The 24,863-nt window shown below is 35.4% G+C and overlaps 4 protein-coding genes across 8 annotated transcripts; 3 read left to right on the top strand and 1 right to left on the bottom strand.

Annotated features, from left to right (window-relative positions):
* The first annotated feature begins 1,868 nt into the window (after positions 1-1,868).
* LOC124438633 (protein ANTAGONIST OF LIKE HETEROCHROMATIN PROTEIN 1-like) lies at positions 1,869-2,678 on the top strand. The gene has a single exon (XM_046988808.1). The coding sequence runs from the start codon at positions 1,869-1,871 to the stop codon at positions 2,676-2,678; it is 810 nt and encodes a 269-aa protein (XP_046844764.1).
* An 8,276-nt stretch (positions 2,679-10,954) lies between these two features.
* LOC124438631 lies at positions 10,955-12,070 on the bottom strand. Its single transcript, XM_046988807.1, has one exon. It carries the CDS (start codon positions 12,068-12,070, stop codon positions 10,955-10,957), a length of 1,116 nt encoding a protein of 371 aa, XP_046844763.1.
* Positions 12,071-14,085: 2,015 nt separating this feature from the next.
* Positions 14,086-15,527, top strand: LOC124438630 (52 kDa repressor of the inhibitor of the protein kinase-like). Its single transcript, XM_046988806.1, has 4 exons — positions 14,086-14,629; positions 14,746-14,894; positions 14,986-15,038; positions 15,131-15,527. The coding sequence occupies exons 1-4, from the start codon at positions 14,086-14,088 to the stop codon at positions 15,525-15,527; spliced, it is 1,143 nt and encodes a 380-aa protein (XP_046844762.1).
* Positions 15,528-16,857: 1,330 nt separating this feature from the next.
* On the top strand, positions 16,858-23,593 carry LOC124438515. 5 transcript variants are annotated; one of them, XR_006946120.1, is made up of 3 exons: positions 16,858-16,943; positions 18,152-18,253; positions 18,383-19,436. XR_006946120.1 is itself a non-coding variant. In XM_046988678.1 (3 exons), exon 3 carries the CDS (start codon positions 21,421-21,423, stop codon positions 23,140-23,142), a length of 1,722 nt encoding a protein of 573 aa, XP_046844634.1. In that variant the 5' UTR covers positions 16,858-16,943; positions 18,159-18,253; positions 21,387-21,420; the 3' UTR covers positions 23,143-23,593. The 5 variants fall into 5 exon arrangements, 4 of the variants coding, with proteins under 4 accessions (XP_046844634.1, XP_046844632.1, XP_046844635.1 ...); XM_046988678.1 differs by lacking the exon at positions 18,383-19,436 and adding an exon at positions 21,387-23,593 and having other exon boundaries at positions 18,159-18,253; XM_046988676.1 differs by lacking the exon at positions 18,383-19,436 and adding an exon at positions 21,387-23,593.
* Positions 23,594-24,863: the final 1,270 nt, after the last annotated feature.

Genomic DNA, 24,863 nt, shown 5'->3' with positions numbered 1-24,863 from the left:
ATTATCAGCAAGACGGGCTGCTTCACTAAGTGTCTTAGGATTTTGCTCGTTAAGGAAAACTCGTGTTTCAGAGTGGATACAGTTTTTGAATTCTTCCATTAAAATTAACTGCCGTAAAGTTTTAAAATCTTGGACTTTTTCCGAAGCTAACCATCGATCGAAAAGTTGAGCTTTTTGTTCAGCAAATTCTAAGTGAGTTATAGATATATTTTTGCTAATAGCACGAAATTTTTGTCTGTAGGCTTCGGGGACCAACTCATAACCCTTCAGGATCGCATCTTTTACTAAGTCATAATCCGCAGAATCAATTACAGACATTTGAGAAAAAAATTCCCTAGCTTTTCCAATCAAAACGCTTTGTAAAAACATGGTCCAACTTTCTTTGGGCCATTTACAATTTTCGGCGACTTTTTCAAAATGCAAAAAGTACTTGTCTATTTCCGATTCCGGGAACGGTGGAACGATTTTCACATGATTGGTTAAGCTGGATTAAGCTTGGTTAAGCTGGATTTCCACTTCCCGGTAAGGACGGAAAACGGTAAACGCCAAACGGTACAGGCATGCGCAGTAGAAAATGTAGCACCGCAAAACGGTATGCACACCGTACTGCTTTCCAATTTTAAAAGTCGAAGTCAAGTCATGTTAATCTGGAGTAACAGGAACTGGCGAGGCGGGCGAGTTTGACATTAAAGAACTTGAGGAGACATCAGATAAAGCAGGAGAAGTAGTGGGAAATACATTTTCAAATGGTTGTGTTGGAGATCCTTCATTGCCGATGGATATGTTGCCATAGGTGTCATGTGTTGAACAAATCTCATGCAGGAAACTTAATTCATTAAAAAATTCACAATTTGGCAATTTCTTACAACCTGGATCACCCGATTTTCCTTCCCTGCGTTTCAAGGCTTTTTTGTAGTTTGCTGTTATTCCTGTCCATTCACTTTTTAAAATTGCAATATCTACGCAAATATTTCAAAAGAAAGGTTTTCATTTTCTTAAAAACTGCAGTATTACGATAAATTAAATGTATGTACGTCAGTACGTATATGATAAAGCAAATTATATCAACATTTATGAACAAAGTTAAATCAACCTGTGACACGAAGCTATGTAGCAACTTGTCTCCAAGCTTCATCTTTCTTTGGCTTCTCCTTATATGATCTAGCTGAAACGTCCCATAGGCATGGTCTGTCTCGCACTAACTCTATCAACTGTGTTGTTAAAATGTTTTTGCTACGACTGTCCAATTTCGTCACATTGATTGTACTTGAAGACATAAAATCAGTTCTTGGCAAAGGACAAAGGTTAACACTGGATTGTGATGGGTCTTGAAGTAATTCTGCTAAACGACTATCCGATATTGTCAATAAATCGTTGTTGTTTGAATTGTAGACTTCGTTTGATCCGTCCATGTTGTTTTGAACTCGCGGGCAGCAATGTTCAGGCAGTAGTTCAGGCTAAACATTGCCCGCACGTCTACTTGATTTTGATTGGTTTGTAAAGATATTTTCCAATGAAAGAAAAAAAAAAGTTGAAATTTTTCAACTTTCTTTATTCCTGGCATAGAAAAATATTTCCGACCGAAGATGGAGAAACACGACTAGAGCGCATGCTCAGCTTAAAGAATTTTCCAAGATAGGAAAGTTTTCAATAAGTGGAAATCCGCCTTTAGCCAATCAAATTATACCACAAAAATTGACTCCTGGGTAGTAGCAAGATGGCAGATAATACTGAGTTGATGCTCACAAAATTAGTAAGTTTTCATTTCCCGATAAGACGGTAACGGTAAACGGTACACATGAAGGAAATTTTCCGTTTATTAATTTCCTCTTGTTTTGGCGGACATTTTAAAACAGATGCGCATCATCATGGCTAAACTTAGAACAAAAACATTAATGATGCTGTTGCTATTGAAAAGAAGAATGCAACTGCGAAAAAAATACAAAAAGAGAATGTGGGTTCGAAGAATATTTCAGGAAAGAAAGCAAAAAGGAGAATTTCACCTTCTTGTAGAAGAGATTAGTCTTTTTGATAAGGAATACAACTTCAAATACTTCAGGTTGTCCGTATCCCAGTTCGAGGAACTTTTGCAGCTTAATGCTTCTAAAATCGCCAAGTGCAGTGAAAAAAGAGAACCAATATCTCCGAGTGAGCGGCTCTCAGTTACTCTAAGATACTTGGTCACTGGAAACTCTCACGCTTCGCTGTCAAGCAATTTCCGTATACATCCTACAACTATCAGCCGTGTTATAAGAGAGACCACGTCAGCTATTTGGGATGTTCTTTCACCCATTTACGTTAAGTGTCCCGAAAGTGAAGTCGAATGGAAGAACATTGCGAAAGATTTTAATCGCAAATGGAATTTTCCACATTGCTTGGGGGCGATTGATGACAAGCATATAGTCATGCAAGCTCCAGCAAGATCAGGGTCGAGTTTCTTTAATTATAAAGAAACTCACTCAATTGTTCTTTTTGCAGTATGCGATGCACAATACCGGTTCATCCTCGTAGATATCGGAGACTCGGGCAGAAATAGTGATGGAGGCGTTTTTTCTAGTAGTAATCTAGGATATGCAATAGAACATGATCTTTTGCATCTACCCAGAAATGAGAAGATACCTGGATCAGAAAACAAATTTCCTTGTTTTTGTTGGGGACGAGGCATTCCGTTTGTCTGAGCAACTGATGAAACCCTACCCGCGCGAGGTACTCTCTTTGAAAGAGAGGATTTATAACTATCGTTTTACTAGAGCTAGGAGGGTTATTGAAAACTCATTTGGCATAGCTGCTGCACTTTTCCGAATTTGGCGACGCCCCATTATTGGTAAAGTTGACTTGGTCGTTTGTACAACAAAAGCAGTTGTGGCATTGCATAATTACTTGATGCATGGCAAATCTTTTGAGGCAAGTAGGTACTGTCCTCCAGGTTTTGCAGATACCGAAAACAGCTATGGATTTAAAAATGGAGCCTGGCGCAACGAAGTAGAAGCATTTCATAGCACAGCTGGGTTGGCTGACATTCAACAACTTGGTTCTAATAATTACAGTAAAATAGCCAAGAGAATACGAGAAAATTTTTGTGATTATTTCATGTCTGAGGCAGGGCAAGTACCATGGCAATTCAAGCATGTCACAGCAACACATGAATAATACAAGTTATCTTTAACTGGGTTTGACAATTGTTGGAGCATTCATTAATGAAACATGTACATATGAGTAAAGTAGAACATATATAATGTGCAGAAAGTTTGTAATTTTTTAAGTTTTAAGTATGCTAGTTTTCTAATAAACATGTATAAAAATACCCACATATAACCAGAATTTTAATGCTCTAATCGTGATAAGGCCTTCAGAAAAAGCAATCGTAATTATAAATGACAAAACAACAAGCATCAGTTGAAAACCAATTTACCTTCAACAAAACACACTAGAATTAAATAAAATAAGAACTTAAACATCAAAATGGTATTTATAGTTCCAGTTAATGCAGTTATATAGCATGCAGTTAATCATTCATCAAGCTCATTAATACCTCTAAAAGTTTGATTCTAGCTCTCTTGTTCTTCTTAGATGAGAGTTGTTTTAAAGGTGCCACCAGACTTTTACAAAAAAGTAAATCAGAATCATTTGTGTCTTCACCAGATTTATTAATGTCTTTGACTATTGCTGCAGTAAGAGCTGCATTCAAAGGTCATCATCTTCTTTTCGTTTTCAAGTTTTCGTTGAGACTGCTATGATTTCTGAGGATGGTTTGGGCTTGGGTGATGGATTTCTCATTCCAGGTGCAGCAATTGCTATTTCATTGGAACTGCCTGAGGATACTTGAGTTAAATCAAATTGTGACGATGATCGACTATCTGATAGTCTGGGTACATTCACATTGCTTGTTGATTTTCTATTAGAAACACTATCTCTAAGGAAACTCAATTCAACAAAGAAGGCACATGTGGGTAACTTTTTTGCTTCTGCTCCAGATCGTGATTCAATTCTCTCTTTTTCAGACACTTTCGGAAATTTTCTCTTAACCTTTTGAACTCATTTTCTGCTTCAATTGCTGAAAAACATATGGGTAAAATAACTAATTGTTGTCAAAAGCATACCAAGTCACAAATTTAAAAAGAAAGCATAACACAACATGTGGTGTGCAATACTCGCAATATTTTTATACACATCTGGTTTAATAGCAAAAAAATAAAAGCATCTGCAAATGAGTTTATGAACAAAATATCAATATCATCTGAAGTTTTGCTATGGACTTTACATAACTAGGACAAAACTAACAATATGGTTTTTTAGATGTAATGCTAGGTATGCAAACACACAGGTAGTCAATTTTTGGGGTATAACTTGATTGGCTAAAAAGTGAAACGGTATGAATTCCTCGGAAAAAAGTTGACTTGACTTCAACTTTTAAAATTGGAAAGCAGTACGGTGTGCATACCGTTTTGCGGTGCTACATTTTCTACTGCGCATGCCTGTACCGTTTGGCGTTTACCGTTTTCCGTCTTTACCGGGAAGTGGAAATCCAGCTTTACAAACGATTCAATGTTGGGGAATACATGCGCAACAAAAGATTGGCATGGGAAGGAAATATGAGCAAGCAAAAGAAAGCAAAATGTGTGTCTCAGAAGCTTAAACGTCTTGATGATAAGGTAAAAAATGTTTAGTAGTTTGATTTGAAATGATCTTTGCTTACTCGATCTTTACTTATGTCAATAAGTCAATAACATATGCAATATTTTGACATGATGTGTCGAATTTTGTAATGATAGGCTTATTTTTTAATGAAAGATTGTTTTATAAAGAATCGAAATATTTAGCGCCAAGGCGTATTATTTCAGTTTAATTGTATTTTTAGTGTGAACTGTTTGTGCTTGTATTTTATATCAGAATATGTATTCCATTTTTGTGCTGGAACTGTATTCATAAATTTTACAGGTAAAGAAATTGGTGAATGAAGTAGAAGAGTTAGATAGCATCAGGACAGAGTTCATTGAAGGTGGAAGTAGGCAGGAGGAACAAGAGGAGAAAGGTTTTAGCATAGGCCGGAAGGCAGTTGTTAGGCGAAGAAACAAACCAACTGGGCAAGGTTGTGTGGAGTCCACTGGTCGAACACGCAGGATGGAGACAATGTTGGCGGCTAATGCCATTCATGGAGGTAGTAAGGGTGATACAAAGCCTGGTACCATTGGAATGTTGGAGACATTAGAAAAAAAGTGCAAAGTTGGTGATATAGTAAAAGGATTAGAAAAGTGCAGTAAGTTTAAGAGCAAGGTTTTTCAAAAAATTTACAAAGAAGATTTGAAGAAGTTCGAAAGATCAGATGAGAATATGCTACGATCGATTGCTGTGTATTATAGCAAAGGAGTTATGGGCAAAGAAAAGTATAGAAGAGTTTATAAGGCTAGCTCATATGAGCAGATATGTGGTAGTAAGAGGGCTAAAGGTGTTAGTGTTGCTAAATGTCCCACCCCTCGACTGGTTCCCTATGATAGATTAATGCAATACATTATTTAAATCTATTGATATTGGTAAGTTATTTAGTGTTCGTGAACATCTGTGCAATGGGTTGGATGAGTGTGAGAAGGTCAATGGTTTTACAGATATTCTTGTTAAGCTTGCAGAATTTTATTTGAAATTGGTAAGTTAAACTTTTTTTAATCAGCCAAACTCATTTCATGTTGCTATTGGTAGAGATTTGGAAGAGATGATTCAGCATGCTCTTGGCTGGTAAGTTTTCTAAACATTGGACATGGCATGTTGAGCCGCAATGAAAATTTCCTGCTCTTTGGGGCTAATTGTTCAGAGAACTGTCTCCCTGTAATTGCTTATAGCAATCATTCTACAAAAAAACAATTATTTAACAATTGCTTTTTGATTTGGCATTTGCTTTTTTTGTGATTTGTTACAAAGCAAAGTAATTTTATGTACCCTACCGCTCGCGTATTTGTTAACATACGCTACGCGTATGATACGCGTATAATGCGTGAACGATAAGCGTACGTATAATACGAGGATGAAACGCTGTGATACTTGATAGAACTTTGTTTATCGTAATGAGCAGCAATTTTGCTTTCAAATTGTTAACGATTTCGTTGGTTTTTTTTTGATATTGCGTACGTAGTATACCTGGTATGGAATTCTATGTTATTTCACTATTTTTTCAGGATAAATTTTGGTCAACATTTAAAGCTAATGTTTTATGCACTTTCAGAAATCTGTGTAATATTTTCCTATCGACTTTAATGTTTTATTTAAGGCGTTTATTATATCACGACGAAACGTGCCTTTTATTAAAATACGATTCGATTCATACGAATAGAATACACGTTTATTAATAACATGCTTATGTGGATGTGCATCTTGCAACATCAACTATCGAATCCAACTACGTTGTAAACTCGGTCACATTCACAACAAAGTTCCTCGTCTACTCGAGAAATACAGAATAGCCAACTGTCACTTGATAGACTTTATAGGCAATTGACAAAAAGCTATGTCATAATAAATCGTTTGAGCGCGGTGCTCTGTAAATTTTAGAGATTTAGATTCAGCGCTCAAAGAAGTAAAATACGATATACGCGATACGCGTATCGTACGGCAAATAAATGTTTTGTCGCTTGAAAACACTATTCATTCAATACGGACACTATCAGAGATTGCAGACGTTGATACGCACGTATCATCAATTGTGAAATATACCAAGCAATTTTTTGCAGTTTTTGTTAATTTTCGTAGCATCTTCGCCCAAAATATCGAGAATGCAATGTAGACAAATGTTGAGAATAAAAGGAGATGATGATATGAAACTAACAAGAAAGTTATCACAATGAGTTTCCGTGTTTTTATGTAAGGTGTGTCACAAACTATTCAGCTACGTCATTGATGAGTCATATGTATACTTAGATACGACGTGAGACAATCGCAGCTCATTGCAAAAGCAACTCAAAATTTATTAATGCATTACATATACATGTATATATAAGATCATCTATTAAAAATTCTTTTGCTATATCGTGCCTTTAAACTATTTCGTGAATAAAATATCTTAAGTGCATACTGACACTTTTTTATGTCATCATTGCGCTACCAAGCAATTGTTAGTGTGTCGTTTGTTATGTTTATAGCACACACAACTTCGAATGAATCTCAAAAGAGTGTGTATTTAAATATTATCCTGATACTCAGGTTAAAGTAACCAAAATTTGGGCTCGGTGTATTCAAACGATTGATTCTTATATTAGAAACAAACATTTCAATAAAAAATATTGTAAGTAAACTATTTTAGTATAATGCACTTATAATTTTTGTAATTGGGTTTTTTCCACACCAATAAGTTTTCAATAAATTCTTCTATGATATAAACTTGTCTCTCGATTTGTGATAGTGTTGTTGCTTTCATGTCCTAAACTTAATACTTTAGATGCTGAAGTTTTTCTTCATCATAGCGGGAGTCCGCGTTATAGATATGAACATCAAACGAAAAGACATAAACAACATAGCATTGCATTCATAATTAAGTAGATATGCAAAGTTTTCGAAAACTTTATACTTATATTTGTGTACATAGATGAAACCAAACTATATTGAAACCATATACGAGAATATTAAGAAAGTAATACGGGTATGACACGAGAAAGACATGCGTATAAAATGAAACGACACGCGTATGATACGAGAAGGATACGCTTATGATACGAGAATGATACGCGTATGATACGAGAAGGATACGCGTATCATACGAGAAGGATACGCGTATGATACGAGAATGATACGCGTATGATACGAGAAAGATACGCGTATGATACGAGAATGATACGCGTATGATACGAGAACGATACGCGTATCATACGCAAAATTATGTTAACAAATACGCGAGCGGTACTATACAAGCTGAATGAAGACAAAGATATTAAAATAAGTATATTGTTTGGATAAGTTGTAATATTGTAATTGTATATATACAATGTAATAAAACTATTTAGTTTTTTATCACATTACGACAAGTATAGTCTGTGCAACTTAATCTTACCAGAATATGTACATGTTAGAGCATGCTAGCTTTACATGTGCATATAATCAAATTTGCATATATTATACTTATCTGAATTTTACATTGACTGATATTTGTGTAGTTTAACTAATTTTTTAAACCTTTGTCAACTTTAATAAAAACTTGAAGAAGCCAGAGGGTGGTGTCCTCATTGAAAAGTTTACTGTCTAGTATTCGCAGGCAATGTGCTAGTTTGCCCTATTTTTGTTTTTAAAGCAAGCAATGCAACAATTACCAAGAGCTAATAAATGGCTCAGTTGTTAGTCAGGTTTCAACTTTTTATTTGAAATAAATTTAATAGGTATTTGTAGATCTCTTTGTTTTTAGAGGTAAGACATGAATTAGGTTGAATTTTTTCATATTTTTTCTTAATTTTTGAATGAGTTGCTTCTTTTGCTGTTTGGCAAATTTTATGTTTGTTTGTCTTTATGTACAAAATAAGAAACTGGAAGGCTCATCATTGAATAAACAAAGTCTTTCACCTCGGTTACTATAACTGCTGCTGTTTGACCCTTGCGACGTCCGCTAAAACTTCGCCTTAGGTAAGCAGCAACATCTTCCTTGGACAAGCCAGACAACAAAACAAGCAACTCAAAAGGCGCATGGAGGTGAAGGATATCACCTCAGCCTTCTTGTTTTCAACCTGGTAACAGAAAGGAGCCACAAAACTATCCAAAGTGCAAACAGTACGCATCATGGTAGCAAAAAAAGCATGCGGAGTAACCCTCGTAATTTCCCCATAATATGGGTTTCTGATGCTTTTTTTGCCACCAAGTCGTCGACGAATCCCCATTAGCAAAATTCGTGACTCCTCCTTTAAGAGCTTAGCTGGATTGATAGAAAGTCCCATCAATCTCAGCGAACTATTGTTGTGTGTCAAAGTCGACCTCTGCAAGTCGAAGCGCAGCTTGCACTTGCCCAACACACCGCTTTGAGACAATTTCCACATTTTCGCATTGCATGTCCCTTGCTAATGCGAAAATTGCCTCTTCAACTTTTGTTAAGGAGGAAGGTGGCTGTTGAACGGCGCTGTTGTATATGTCTTCTTGATGTAATTTTTCTTCTGCTGAAAATCGCACATTTGAAACAGCCGCCATCTTCATTAATTAATTATTTTAATCAAGTATTTTGTGCAAAAACCGCTGGACACAATGACTTACAAACTAGCGATTTGGCAGGTTAGCACTATTTTCCGCCCAGCAAACCGCCCTTTGCTTTACACAATCGGAACTAAATTAAAGATGGCGGCTAATGGGAAGGAACCAAAAGCTAAAAGGAAACCATGCATGCACTGGTGCTAGGTCGTTTTGAGATGGCGAGTAATTTTATATTTTTATAATACAGTTTTTAATATCAACATATGAAAATATTTACAGATAAATGTTGCAGTATAAATTTTCATTCAACCACCTTAAGTTATAAACTTATAATCCAGGCTGGAAAATATGTCGTTTTTCGACGATTGCGTAAAATATTATATAAAATATTATATTGTGTAAAATATTAGATTGTATAAAATATTATATTGTGTAAAATATTATATTTCAAAGTAAAGGGCGGTTTGCTAGGTGAAAAATAGTGCTAACCGTTTTGGCATGCAAAAATGCCAGGCGTGAATATATTTATATTAATGCCTTTGCAAGCGTTGGGGAGGTTTTCCCAAGTAAAGTTATGATTCTATCTTTGTCGATAGAAAGGAGAGTTTCCCTTTCAACGTTCATTAAAAGCAATGATTCCAGGCGTACCTGTACCATCGTATATCGAATCCTCGTTTTTACTCTCTTCAGCGAAGAAAAAGAACGTTCAGCAGTTGCTGAGCTAATGGGTATGGCCACTGCAATTGAATAAACTTTGCGTAATGTTGGGTATGCGTCGACTAAATGGTACTTTGGAAAACAAAACAGCTTTAAAGCATCTAAGAATGACGGAGTTTTAGCCTTCTCGGTAATTGACGCATTATTCGAATGCTTACTTATGTCAGTATCAGAATGATTTTCATCATCATCATCACCATCATCAAAAGTTTCAAAATTCTACTCATTATGATCATGGTCACTTTGAGTTGTAAACTGAGAAAAGGGAAATTTTTTAAATGTTTCTGCAAAGCTTAACAGTTCAGTAGCGCATCTTTGGGAATCTATCTTATATACATCACAAAAGGCTTTCACTGCAGATTGAAGATCGTGATATGTCTTTTACTTGCTCGAGAGCTCGTCAAATTGATTGGGTGCGAATTAAGCAAATGATTTCATTAGTGGTCGATTCTTTTCAAAACGATTCTTCATTGAAAATTGAATGGAATCTAGCACTTTATAAAATGTGTCTCGCCTCCATTGTGCTTTTGGTGAATCTGCCAAATCATCACTGGCTTGTTGTCCGTCCATTGGTCGTTGACGACGAGGTCGTGTAGACCTCCATTCGACCTCTAACGCAAAAGAATCGGACATTTCAATGATTTTTTCTGGTTTGTCACATATGATTTGAATTCTAGAAATTGAGCTATCAACCATATCCATTGCTTTTCCAAAGTCAGCATTTACGCTCTGTAGATATCGACTTAAAGGTCCAGTAATTCCAAAAATTTCTTGGAAAAGACAGGCAGTCGCAACAAATTGCTTTGTCTGAAAAGCTGCTTGCAATCCATTTGCTGTTGCTCGCTGACTTTCAGTGAACGATCTTTGCTCAGCTACTTTTTGGAGCACTCGCATTATGCACTCGAATCTCGAAAGAAATATGTTTGGACAAAATTCTCTTGCATTCTATCGAACTGTATTAAGACGTTTAATCGAAAAAAATTTGAGGTTTTCATTCTTTTGAACCAATTGAAACAATTCGTGTACTTTATGAGAATTATTAAAGAGAACGTGCAGTTTTTCGAGAGAGTCAAAAAGAGTAATGACATCAATAGCAACACAAGCTGAATCGAACAAGACGAGATTTAGCGTATGCGCCATAGCAGTGAACATAGATGATATGGTTTCCAATTTTCTCTTTTACAATTGCCTGCAAACCATTATAACATCCGCTCATAAGGGATGCTCCGTCATACTTTTGGGCAACAAGTTTTTCAAATGAAACTCCATGCAATTGTAATTTTGTTGTAATAGCAGTGTATAGGTCATGTGCAGTTGTTCCAATTGCTTTTTGGCATGACAAAACGTGTTCAGAACACTCGCCAGTTTCATTAACAAGCCTTACGCATATACTCAATTGCTCTGTATGAGTTATATAGGGTGTTGTATCAGCAATCAACGCCCATGCTTTGCAGTTGCGTATTTTTTGTACAATTACAGAAGATATTTCTTTACCAGTGATATTGATTAACTTATTTTGAATATCGTTGCTCAAAAACGTTAGCCATGAGCCACGTCCTTTGATTCCTTTTTCATCAGTTTTACCACCATCCTTTGTCGATTGCTTCACTTGGTGATCGCAAACTTTCTCAAGATGCTCATTGATTGGTTGATCGTACTCTGACAATAATTTAAGCGTTTCCAAAAAGTTTCCTGTATTAACATAGAAATTTGTCAGTGATTCACAGTGACCCCTAAAGGAAAGCCCTTCTTTTTCAAGAAACATAATAGCATCTATCACACGTTTTAAAACTGTTTTGTTTAAAACAATTTTCTTTTTACGTCTTTCAGACTCGATTTTCCCCTGGTGATGAAACTGATCCGATATTGAGTTTTCTTGAAGGAAAAGAGTTTCTGCAACTTTTGCGTTTAGATGAGAATTGCATTTTTCATGCTCCAGAATTCTAATATACTGCTTTTTCCATTTGGAGAAAGCAATGTTTGCAAAAGCTTTTCCTTGATTTGACCGAATATATTCTCCCCTAGACGTTCCATCTGTAAACAGAATGCATGGTATGCAAAACAAGCTGTCTTCACTTAGTGAATAGGAAATCCATTTTCGTCTTGTTCCATTATCGTGGAAAAAACCTGCTGTGAGCAATAGCGAGTGCGATCTCTTTGTACTATCCTCCTTTGTTTCAAAACAAACTGGGATGGTTGCCATGGATTCATTTTAAGTAAACGCCTTTTTTCGCTAATGCTGAGATTAAGATCAACAACTGTTTCAGGATCAAACGTGTTTTCTTTCGTATCAATAGAAATACTTCAATTCAATTCATTTTCAGCAGATTCTGAGATGCCTTCGACTTCCTTACGTTCATTTGAATTGACAAAGCTGTCAATATTAGATCATTCACCAACAGAATCACTGCTTTTAATTCATTTGAAAGTATTCTCATCTTGATCGTTTACATCTGTCGACTCAGATTTTTCTTGCGCATGCACTTTTTTAAGGTCTTCACTGATGTTCGGCGTTTCCCTGAGTTTTAATTCTAACTCCTCTGTTGTTTGTGACAAAATGCATGATGGGTCATTTTGTATAGGTTTAAAGTAATCAAGCAAAACTCCCCCCAAAGTTTTAAAAATTCTTCTTGTCTAGCTTTCTTTCATCTTCGATACTCAGCACCCGACTTTTTTCTCTTTGTGCTGTTGAAAGAATTAGACATTGCAGTTAGTCTTTAACATTGTACCATGATCCATGATGTACATTAAATAATATTAAAATAGACTTCCCAACACAAGTGGAATCATCAAATGAAATGTTTGTTGTACGAACTACATCGGAATTATATCTGATCAAAATGAGAGTTTTTCATTTTGAGACACTAATTTAATTGGTCTTAAAATGTTGTTGTTTAAAAAATATCTTAATTTCAATTAAATATATGCTGTTATGCACATTCGATAACTGCGGATAAATGAATCTTGAACATTTACGAAGAAGCTTTAAGTGATTTAAAAACGTTTTACCGTATAATAACTTGCTTTACTACTGAAAATGACAAATGAATCGTCGTAACAATGAAAATGTAAATAACACAATACAAACAATGCAGTACAGGCTGCGGTATCATTAAGGGCTGTTATAATTTGTTGGCGATGTTAAATTCAATAGAAATCAGCAGAGCAAAGCTGAATATATGTATATTCACCCCCCCAATTAGAGTTCTAGTTTCTCCCCTGCATGTATGTTGTCTACAGTCATCGTGACAAATCATGCAGGCGTTGTGGCCACAAACGAAACATCTAGTTATAGAATGTTCGTCAATATCTTATTCTTTAATCGACCCCCTTACAAGGTTCATTTTGGTCTGTCTACTTTTTCCCTATTTCCCTAAAGTTGACTTCATTCACTGAATATATAACTGCGAAAATAACTGTTACTGTTTCAAATGCGTTTTTAATTTTTTATAGCCCATTTATAAACCTTGATGACTCGTATTCAATTCAGCGCCCCCCAAAATCAACAGCTAGGGGGGCCCTGCCACCCTGGCCCCACCTGCCACCACGCCACTGGGCATTACAATAAAATAAAGTTGTCTTCTAGCTTGCATGTGTCCTTTAATGGTGCTTTTTGATTACTATGTGTTTTGTTTGGTGATAGGTTTCCCTCCAAAAACAGTCGAATTAAAATATTTTTTCAGAGCCATTAACGCATTTGCTTGATGCTAAAAGTGCAATAAAAAATCATATAAGTACATCATCAGGTCTTCATGTTCACACTTCGGCTCTCCTTAAGGATATCTTGGATCAGAGTTCCGGTAAAAGCCAGCCAATAAACGTCATGATTGACAGTAACTTAAAAAAAAGATTTCAGAGAATAGGAAAAAATTATTTCCAGTAGTTGATACCATCATTCTTGCAGGTCGCCTTCAATTACCACTTTGAGGTCATCGGGATGATTTTCAATATCATCCTGAAGTTGGAGAATATTCTGAAAAGCATGTCGTTAATTTTATTGAATTATTAAACTTCCGTGTTCGTGCAGGGGATACCATTTTGAAAACCCATCTTAAGCATCATGATAAAAATGCCTCCTACACCTCTAAAACTACTCAGAATGAGTTAATTAGGTGTTGTGGTCAATTCATCACTGAACAGCTTCTAGTTGAAGTAAAAAAGAGCAAGTTTTATGCATTGTTTGCAGACGAAACATGTGATATTTCTAATAAAGAACAGATGTCTTTGGTTTTGCGTTTTGTTGACGAGGAGTTCAACATAAGAGAAGAATTTTTTCGTTTCATTCATTGTAGTGAGGATATGTCTGGGAAGGACCTTGCATCTGTGATTTTGAAATGTTTAAACGAAGAGTTGAATTTGAACATTCAGGACTGTCGTGGGCAGGGGTATGATGGCACAGGTGCTGTTGCTGGATGCATTAATGGTCTTGCTGCAAGGATTAAGAATTTGAATGAGAAAGCCATTTACACACATTGTTTCAGTCACAGATTAAATCTTATTATTTTTGGGACTTGTGCTGTTCAGTATGTAAGAAACGTTTTGGAACATGTGAAGGAAGTTGCTAACTTTTTCAACTCTTCCCAATGCAGACAACTAATTTTGGCGAAATGCATTGGAGAACGCTGTCCAGATTCTGAAAAAAAGAGATTGAAAAGTGCTTGTAAAACAAGAGGGGTCGAGCGTATTACTAGCTTAGATACTTTTGAAGAACTCTATGTTGCTATTGTTTTTTCCTTGGAAGAAATGAGTTTTAACGTCGAAGGCAAGTGTAATCGTGAGACCTCTAGTAAAGCTTCCCCTCTGTTACATCTTTTGACATCTTTTGATTTATTGCAGCACTCGTAATAACTAGATGTATTTTTGATCTTACTCTTCCAGTTACTCAGTTACTTCAGTCTTCTAGTAATGATATTGCTGACGGTTTTAACTTGATTGAGGCATTAAAAAAATTGTCGAGAACTGTAAGAAATGAAGTCGATGTTTATCATGCTAACTGGTACAGTATTGCATTGACGATGGCAGAAAAGGTGGGTGTTGAAGAGGAAAAAACCTAGAACTTGTGGTCTTCAGGCAATTAGAAGTAATGTTCTGTCTAAATCTGTATTTGATTACTTTAAGAAAACAATTACCATTCTTTTAGCTGATTACTTGTGTTCTGAGTTAGAAAAAAGGTTTGATTCATCAGCAACTAGCATATATTATGGCTTGTTTTTAATTCCATCAAAGTTACTTTTGTGTCTTTCTTGTGGCATTTCTTGGAAAGAAAAATTTATTCATTTTCTTCTTTGTTCTTGGATGATCTTCCAAATCCAAAGGCTTTAGATAGTGAACTTGATCTCTGGCAGAAATATTGGGAATCGTCTTCTACAACTTGTCTTCCTGAAAATGTCTCTTCTACTTTAAAGTCGGTAAATTTTCCAGGTTTTGAGAACATAAAAGTATTGTTAAAGATCTTAGGTACTATTCCAGTCACTTCTTGTGAGTGTGAGAGGTCGTTCTCGGCTTTGCGAAGATTAAAGAACTATACAAGAAGTACTATGGCTGCTGACAGGTTAAATGGTCTTGCTTTATTGTATATTCATCAGGACATTAATCCAGATAAAGAAAAGATTATAGATCTTTTTGCAAAAGACAAAAGAAGAATTGAACTAGCTTTCTAGTTCGGAGTGAAAGTTCTTCATGCCTTTTTTAAAGTCTAGACTGTAAAGATGACTGCCGCTAACCTCAGTCAATAAAAACACAAACAATAGTTCTCAGGACTTTATTTACCTGGACGATCGACATCTAAAAACAATTTTTTGCTTTTTTTTGACAGCTTCATTTGATAAATTGACATAAAACCGTTTGCATAATAATCAGCATATAGGTATAACTAGACCATTATAAAATGAAATTCCATATTGATGAAGCGTAAAGAATTTTTTTAGGCCAAGTTTGTAATGAACCAGGCCGTCCATGTTGGAAGCCCTCAAAGCTTATTTTTATGCGAGTTTCCTAGGCATGCTGATGAGCTCTGATATTGAGCGAAACGGTCAAAAATCGATAATTTATGAGCAAGAATGTTAGCTCATTCCAGTAATAAATATTTTAGAAGACCAATTGCAAAAACGCAGGAAATAGCGTTTTTCGCAATCCAATTTTTAAATTTTACCGGGGGGTACATGTTCCTGGACCACGCCTAGAAAAGTCGCGCTGACGGTGCGACATTGTGCCTAAGTTCATATACGAAGATGGATCCGCCCCTGCCTGTGACGTCTTGACGCCCGCATAAAATTGCGTTTTTACATTCATTTAAAGACGAATACTTTGCTTTCACTGCAATTTCATACACATGAAGTTTCATAGACATGAAAAAGTTCATCCAAACTATAAATTGTTGGTAGGTTTGTCATAGTACACGCATTGTGAAATCTTTTCAATGACAATGTATTTCATTAAAAGCATCGTCCATGATATTCAAGTCATCGAGGTAAATCATAAGTTAATTAGTAAATGCCATGACATTTTGAAGACAGATTGCTTAAACTATTAATTTTGCTTATTAATTAAGTTATAAAACTTGAACTTTTCTCAGCAAAAACGTAGTACAGAAAGATATTTCAAAAATTTTGTTTTAGGAAAATAAATACAAAAGTTGCTACAGCACTTTTCCTCTCCCACGCAACGGTTCCCTGCCGACAGAGGCCTTCAGGAGAGAAAATCTGCAGTTGAAAGATACAAGAAACTCACATTACATTTGCTTATTTGTCGTAGTTACTATAATTTCCCTAATGAAGTTACTATACTTTCATTAAAAGTAGAAGACGATTTTGTCTCTTTCTTTTAAAAAGTTCATAAGCATGTGTAATGTATGTATGAATTTTAATTAAACATTCACAAAATTCCTCCGATCATAACCCTCCCCCGAGTAAAGCTTTTATTTTTATATACAAAAAACTCCCGCAAAGATTATTTTGCAATTGTTTGCAATTTAAATGTGCAGCTGTCCACGTTGCAAAATAGTATTCGACTTAGTTTGATGGCTCTAATACAACGGAGGCAAAATAGTAAAGAAGTCACAGTTAGCAAAATAAAGGGTAAGTTTTACATACTTAGTAATGCCGTATTGCCGCGGTATCAACAAAATTATATTGCGTTTAAATGTGTTTTCAATATCCAAGAACCTGTTGGTGCCAATTTATCTCCCTCCTAACACTTATATCCTCATGCAACAATATAATTAGTTGTACCACCGTAAAAATGAAAAAATCGGTCGAATTGAAATCGATCTACATTTAAACAACTTTATGTCATGTGAATAGTCGCTGCAATGTTTCATCACTTTGTTACAGATCTTTGCAAACTTTAGAACATGATTAAATTGCACATTTTTCTGGGCTATATATAGCCTGTGTATTAGGTCATTGTCACAATATGAATTTAAATAGTCTTGCATAAGTGTTACAAATTAATTTTGCTCGTAAGTTTTTGGACGATTTATATCGGCCTTCGGGTTGGAAAATAGCATTAACTGTTTTTATTTGGAGATCTTCAGAGGATATTAAACGAGATGCAACAAAATAAACCTTGTCAATACAATGTTGACACATATGAAGGCATGTGTGAAAAATTGTTTTCTTATGTTCATTCGAATTTTGCTAAAATGCCCAGAATTCGTTTGAAATATAAAATTTATCAGTCATAAACTACTTTATCCAAACTATAAATTTATAGTACGTTTGTTGTTGTGTGTTGCGCAAAATCAAATTTTCAAGTCACCGACGCGAATCATGAGTTAATTACTAACCCTCTATGACGTCCTGACTAATAATAATACAAATATTTGTGTTCTTTAATCAATAAATAAAGAACAAGTAACGCTGTCACGACAACTCTTAAAAAACTCAAGATGAGAAATATATTTCAAACATTAACAGGGAAGGTAAGATGTGTAAAATATTGTATGTCAATGGATTCTTCTGCAGTCCTCCTCTCCCACGCGACGAACCCCTTCGAATCAGTTTTAATTGGCTACCAGGAGAGAGAAAATTCTAGTGAGAAACGTTTAAGACACACACATTAGATATGGTCATGTGTGAACTATTTATTACATGACTATTAATGATTTTTTTAATGTAACCAGGCTATAAGATTCATAAACATGTTGAGAACAGCTATGAAAATTTAATTAAACATGAACAAAATTCTTTCCGTCTAATCCCTCCCCTCCTGACAAAGAGAATAAACATTTTTTTATAATATCTAACTCCCGCAAAGATATTTCAAAATTGTTAACATTTTTAAGTTTGCAGCTATCCACGTAGCAAAACAGTATTCGACTGCATTTGATGGTTGTAATCTAACGTAGACAAAAATTGTGAAGAAGTGATAGCTGGCAAAATTAACGGTACGTTTTACAGACTTTATAGTGTTGCATTACATAACTAAGCATTTAAGAGAACGTAATTAGAGCAATAAGTCCATTGTATTATCTTACAGATTTATCTAAATCTTAGACAAGGGCTATATATTACAGGTTTTATCATTCATCACAGGATTTACTAATGGATTTAGACTGGTAAAGCCGGGATTTAGTGATGTCCATGACGGTGATATAAAAACTCTGGCGTAGACGTTTATACACAGATGAATTTTCTAAAGCAAAAAAATATTTTCAAAAGCGTCGATCTTATAATTGGTGATGTAAAATCGGAAATTCCACTTTCAATCTTTGACAAAACTAGTTTGCGTTATTTTTATTTTTGTGTTTGTGAATTTAGGGGGGGTAGCACTCGTTAGGTAAAGTTAGTTCAAGAACACGGCCCACTAGAAATTGCGTAAATTTATCAAACAATAGAATGCAAACAGCATTCAATGACAACAGTTAACAGGGTTGCCACATCACATATGCCTTAAAGGTTTAATCCTTCTCGGTTAGTCCACTGAATAAATTTCTTTGCGTAAACAAACATCTGCTTTTTTTTAATTATGGGATAAGTAACAACATGTATAATATATTAGATACATCTTCAACACATTGTAAGGACTATGACAAAATGTTCTTTAAGAACGGCGAGTGCATCATTGTTACGTGCGTGGTCCCTAAAGAATAACTATTCATTTTGGTTCTATTTTCACACGCAACAAAGATAGTGTGAACCATTTATATTTCTCAAACAATTTATTAATTAATGCGTAAATATTAAAGTAGATAAGTGTCTTAATATTAATATCAATAAGTATGAGTAAAACTTATCTCCTCTGTCTAAGTACAACCGCGAGTCTTTATTCTTGAGCGTTCGTGAGTCCAGCAATGACTCACAATAGTTTTCCAAATAAGTTAAAGGCACAGAAGCGAAAAGATAGTTATGGCACAGAAGCCAAGATAGTTGTCTGGTAGATTGTAGCTTGTCAACCTACTTCGGTAGGCTATGCCTCCTAAGTTTGTCTCCTCGTAGCTTGTGCTCGTAGGTTGTCCTCGTAGGTTGTACTCAGTGGTCTAAACTACTCATATATATATAATATCTAATGGGAAGTATTGTGGTTTTGTGACCTACATCCCATACGCAATACAGTATGTTACAGCAAGATATAGTTAACCACAATAACAACAAATGCGGTTGCGGTTCTAAAATATGTTTACGCATGTAAGCAAGCTTCTAGATTATGTCCTAATTAATAATATATGAAATTATAATATGATATAATAATGATATTACTTGCTATCATGTAACAATCATCATTGCATGTAGGTAGTTAAAGGGTGTGTGTGTAAGAAAGAGATTTTGTTTTGGTCAAGTAAAGTGCATTTGTAAAAAGTAATTATTCATAATTATAGTAATTGTTTTAAAGTGGACTTTGTCTTTTGTAGTCATTAGGTTTTTAAGTGTTTCCATCTATCTCCTCAAGCGGGCATGGTTTGTCCACTTCTCTATACAGTCCAATCATTTGAGCACTGACCTTATTACGGGTTTACCAGTCTAATTTTCATTTTCCATAAAATCTGCGTGAGACAAATCATACAGATCTAATACAATAATGGTGATAAGTAATTTGCTTGAAAGATGACTGTCCTGATCTTAATGTTTTCAAACCATTATCAGCAACATAATAAATCGGTTTTTCATTTTTAACTAAACTCTTTGCTACGTCGAGACTTCCCATTGTCGATACCGTATCATATATATGACTATAATTAACCCAATACCGTTCTCAGATAATTGTTACTGTCACCAACTTACGCCTTACCAGTACACCATTTTTCGGTTGGTAATTGCATTTATTTTCCTCTTTTTGGCAAAGCACAGTTTTTCCTGTGGTCATCCACATGGTATTAGTGACTCACGGTATTTTTCACCTTCAGCAACATTCCATTGTCAAATGCCCGTTGCATTGCTAAACCCTTTCAAAGCGTTGCTGCTATGTCATCTTATGCAATTTCCGCCGCCATCTTCTTCGGCACTTACTCTGATCCCCCATTTCTCTATTTTTTTTCCCCGATCCCTTTTCCTCTAGTGTTCCTGTAGAGCAAAGAAAGGTTATGCGTTTATTGGATTTGTGTGTTATTTCAACTATTCCTAATGGTCGTCTTCAAATCCTGCTGAGCTTTACTTTGTGATTTACTTTATCCAAAGCTTTTCCTCTTAATCCTTTATTGTCCTTCCTCAATTGATTGCTCAATTGAGCTCAATAGAACCTTTCTATCTACGCAACCTTCACTTAATTCGCATCTTCCCATAACACATCCCAAATGTCAAGTTCTACCTTTTTCCATTGCTTCTTCTACAATTTTTTCAATGATACTCTTCAAGAATTCGTTTCTTCATAGCACTTTAATCCACTCATTGTTAGATGTTGCCATACTACATGCTGCCAGTACTATTGTATGATCTCAATTTTTCAACCGACACTTTTTTCCGTATATAATCTTTTGTTTTTCCTTGCTCCCTAAGTGCATTTGAGCATTCCTTTCAAGCTCTTCCGTGTCTTCTTTCTTTACGCTATACATATTTACCATATATTCGACAATAGGCACCATTCTGCAATTTATTGTCAGAGCTTTAACCGAGCTTTAACAACCCAACTGGACCTTATTATTATTATTATCCTTTAATCATGACAAAATTTAGAAAAATTTACGCATTTGTGAATTATTTTCATAAAATAAAGAGTACTAATGAACAAATCATTGCAGCCGTTTCATAAAACATCACAAATGAGCTAAGTTGTGCAAATTACTTGACGCCATAACATATATTTATACAAAAAGTACGCGTTGTGCATCACAGTTACAACGAGACGCCCGAGACAAAGCCCGCTTGATTTTAACTACTGCCATGCAAATATGTTTGAGTTCGGCAGATGAACGAGAGAGAGAAAACAATGGATGAATTCAATCACGACAGAAATTAATGACTTAGCTAAAGAAACTGCATAGAGGGAATAAAAATTCGGCATGGTTTTGAAACTAGTGGAAGTTCTTTGATCAACAACAACCTTTTCTATATTATAATTCCTGTAATCTACGAAACCTTTTTTAGATTAATAAACGAAGCAAAAACAGAAGAAAACTCAATGGATCCAGTAACGGAAGGTTTTGGTCTGATAGCGGTTGTTGCAAAAAGTGGGAAATCACTACTGGAACTATTAGGTGTGATTGAAAGCAACTTAGACGCACTAAAAGGAATGTGTAAAAAGGATGTACAAAGTAGCCTCTGTCATTACGAAAAAGGCATTGAAAGACTGAACCTCGCGGAGTCTAAAAAAGAAGAATTGGAAAAAATAGAAGAGCGACAGAAGTTGGCTCAAGAGTCTTTTATAGAGGCAGACAAAGAAGCAAGCAATGCATTTCACAACGAATCATTAAAAATTGAAGAAAGAATAATAGCGTGCTTGGTTTGCATCGCAAGTTCTATCCTACGACATTATAATGATAGCGAGGCAGCAGAAAAGGATTCAATGGTATACCTAAAAATATTACATTCATTGCCCGAAATTGGAAAGATGTTTTCAAAAATGAAACCAGCACTTTTCAAAGACGAGAGGGCTATAAACGTTGACAATGTAATAATAATCAATTTATTGTTGGCGAATTTCATGTCCATTAACCCATCCAAAAGTTACGCAGTTCTTGATTGGCCATTGATTAAATGTGGTGAGAAAATGTTTCATCCTTTGTATTTTAAAGAAGTTGAAAGAGTCACGAGTTCCTCAACACCTTGGCACGAATATCATTTTCGCATGGATGAAAGTGACCTATTTGTCTACAAACAAATCACAATAACCAACGAAGGAGAAATGCTGATTTTTTCTGGAAAAAATCTCCAAAAAGTCGACAGTGAAACAGGAAAGCTTCAACCGTGGTGTAAAGAAAGTTGTGAGATTGATGATTCGGAAGTTAAATGTATGACAGTTGGTAACAATGGCGTGGTATATGTTCTTTCTGGTTGTGAAAGTAAAAAGACTTATCAATTGACAATGTTTCAACAAGATGGCACAATCCAACAGTCTACATTAAAGTTCCTGGGCAACAAAGACGGACGAAATCTGCTCATGTCTGTAACACAAGATGAAAGAATTGTTGTTGCATTTGTTGAAGGTGACCAGAGGAATATCACCGTGCGTGGATGTTACAAAGATGGTGAACTCTTTCTGAAGAAGTTGAAGGAAAAAGGTAAACCTTCTCTAATCTTTGGTGAGATGAAAACTTTCACTGTTTCTTCTGATAACAAAATAGCAATCATAGTATACCGAGAGGAGCGTTTTCGCAAATTTCATAAACTCCTCACCTACAGCATGGAAGGTGATCTAATAAAAGTCATGAAGTTCGATCCAACTCTGAAAGAAATCAGAGCGTATGATGAAGTAATTTATACACCCGACATCGGCACCATAACAGGTTACTACTTCAATAAATCTGATTCAAAGTTAGTGGTTGAGATTTTCTCTACTGTGACCAAGAAACATCACTTGTCGCTCGTGCTGATGAAAACAGAATACGACTCAGGAATGTTTGACGATAAGTTTCGTTTTGTTCAACACGCTAACGGAAAGGTGGCTTTGGTTACAAAAGAGCGTGTACTTCATTTGAAAAAAAGCTTTGCCCTAGAGGAATCGTTCGTATCGCACATAAATTCTCAGAGTAAGTCGATTGTGGAAAAGAATAAAAAAACTTTTCCTGGCAGGATACTTAGCTTTTTTTCAGCGAAAAAGTTTCCTGGGAACATGGTTAGGTTGAAAATAAACCTTACAGCAAGAAAAGGTACAAAAACGGTTGACAATTCGAAATCGAAATAGCCAAAAAGCTCAGTAGACCCCAATAGGTCGAACCCAGAAGGGAGTTCCAAGAATCCTAATATAGAGGTACCAGAACGATGTTCAGTGGCTAACCGTATTGCTCAATTTGAAAGTAAAAAGTGACGAGAATCTATAAACTCTCTCGTGAAAATACATTTTTGCAATACAACTATGGCTTGAAAGCTTTTAAGCCATTTTCTTAGGCTTCTTCAAGCTGCAAAAATATTATGATTAGAAATTTTCAAAGAAACGTTTTTCCACTTTCTCGCACAGTTCACTTTCGTATAAGTCAATTTATCAAAATGTATTTATCAAGGTGCCCGTCATTTATTTACATATATATATTGTAGGATTTAAAAGCCCAAATGTATCACGTGAAATTATAATATGGCACTCTAGCACATGTATCGAACTATCCTTTCAAATTAAACAATGTTATAAATTTGGCAAATTGTTTCATCGGTTTCATTTAAAGTTCTTTAGTGTAATGCTTTTCTTCAAATTAACGTCACTATGATGCAATTGTGCTGTCAATTAGTAAAGTCATTTACGTACCTAATTAAGCCTCTCTGTAGAGGTTATTTATTTCAAATTTTAATGTTTGAAGTTACATTTGCAATTATAAAATAACTTTACCGTTATCTTATCTAAATGGCGGAATTAAGAAGGTGGGAAATCTTTTGAGATAAAGTACAGTCACCGTAATGAACAAGGAAACGACACTTTTTTGATACAGCATCTTGTACAGCTACTTTTACTGTGTAGTCTGTAAACCATTCTAAAGTTATGCAGCTGAGTAGCTAAAACTGTTTTTCATGTAAATTGTATGGGGGGTTTCAAGTTTGGAATTGCTATTGTTGTTTCTAAGGTCGCACCTGTCATTATTACTAATTTCAATTGTGCATTTTGTGCACGGATAGACGCACAGATTGTTCCTAGACTGTAACCATACCAACCTGGCATGAAAAAAAGCGACCAATGGTAAAGCGGAATCAACGAATAAAAAGAGACTCACATGCCACATGTAACGTTAGTCAGTTACATGATACCAAACACTTAAGAGCAGTTGTTCACAAAACCGAAAGAAAACTTCAAATAAAAGGTAAGCTTTTCAATACAACTGAACATAATTCACATTATTGTAAAAATAACGGCAGAAGATAATTGTAATAAAGGAAAGTTTTCATGAATTGTCGCAATCAAACACATGTAAATCCGTTAATGTAAGGTCGAGATCATCAATACGAATACAACATCGAACAATTTTCCATTTGATGTTGTCTCTTATTACATAAAGTTAGAAAAAAGGAAAAAGTTTGCTTAGCGTGTAACACAAAGATACACTACAGCGCTATAAACGTTGTGCTGTTGCTCAACAGCAGAACAGTTGATAGTAGAAGCGTATAGCTAAGAGAATGCACTAGCAAAACTGAACAGAACAATACATTTTCAAGATGATTGGAGACAGATCTAGTGTGATTTAGTGACATTATACTGGCTTGCATACCTTGCACATTTATTATATGTTCGTGAATGTAGATCGTCCAGGTTGGTATAGTCCTGAGAAGGACTGTTTTTGTTGTTGTTGACTGACGTTTCGACAACTTTAGCGGTAGTCATCTTCAGAGTCAAAAAGCGTTGTTGACTGACGTTTCGACAACTTTAGCGGTAGTCATCTTCAAAGTCATTTGCAACAAAAGAAACATAAATTGTTGTAGACG

This window comes from Xenia sp. Carnegie-2017, unplaced genomic scaffold, assembly GCF_021976095.1.
Source record: "Xenia sp. Carnegie-2017 unplaced genomic scaffold, XeniaSp_v1 HiC_scaffold_19, whole genome shotgun sequence".
In the NCBI taxonomy this organism is placed as follows: domain Eukaryota; kingdom Metazoa; phylum Cnidaria; class Anthozoa; order Malacalcyonacea; family Xeniidae; genus Xenia; species Xenia sp. Carnegie-2017.
The sequence above is the reverse complement of the archived record's forward strand: the minus strand, read 5'-3'. Positions and strand labels throughout refer to the sequence as shown.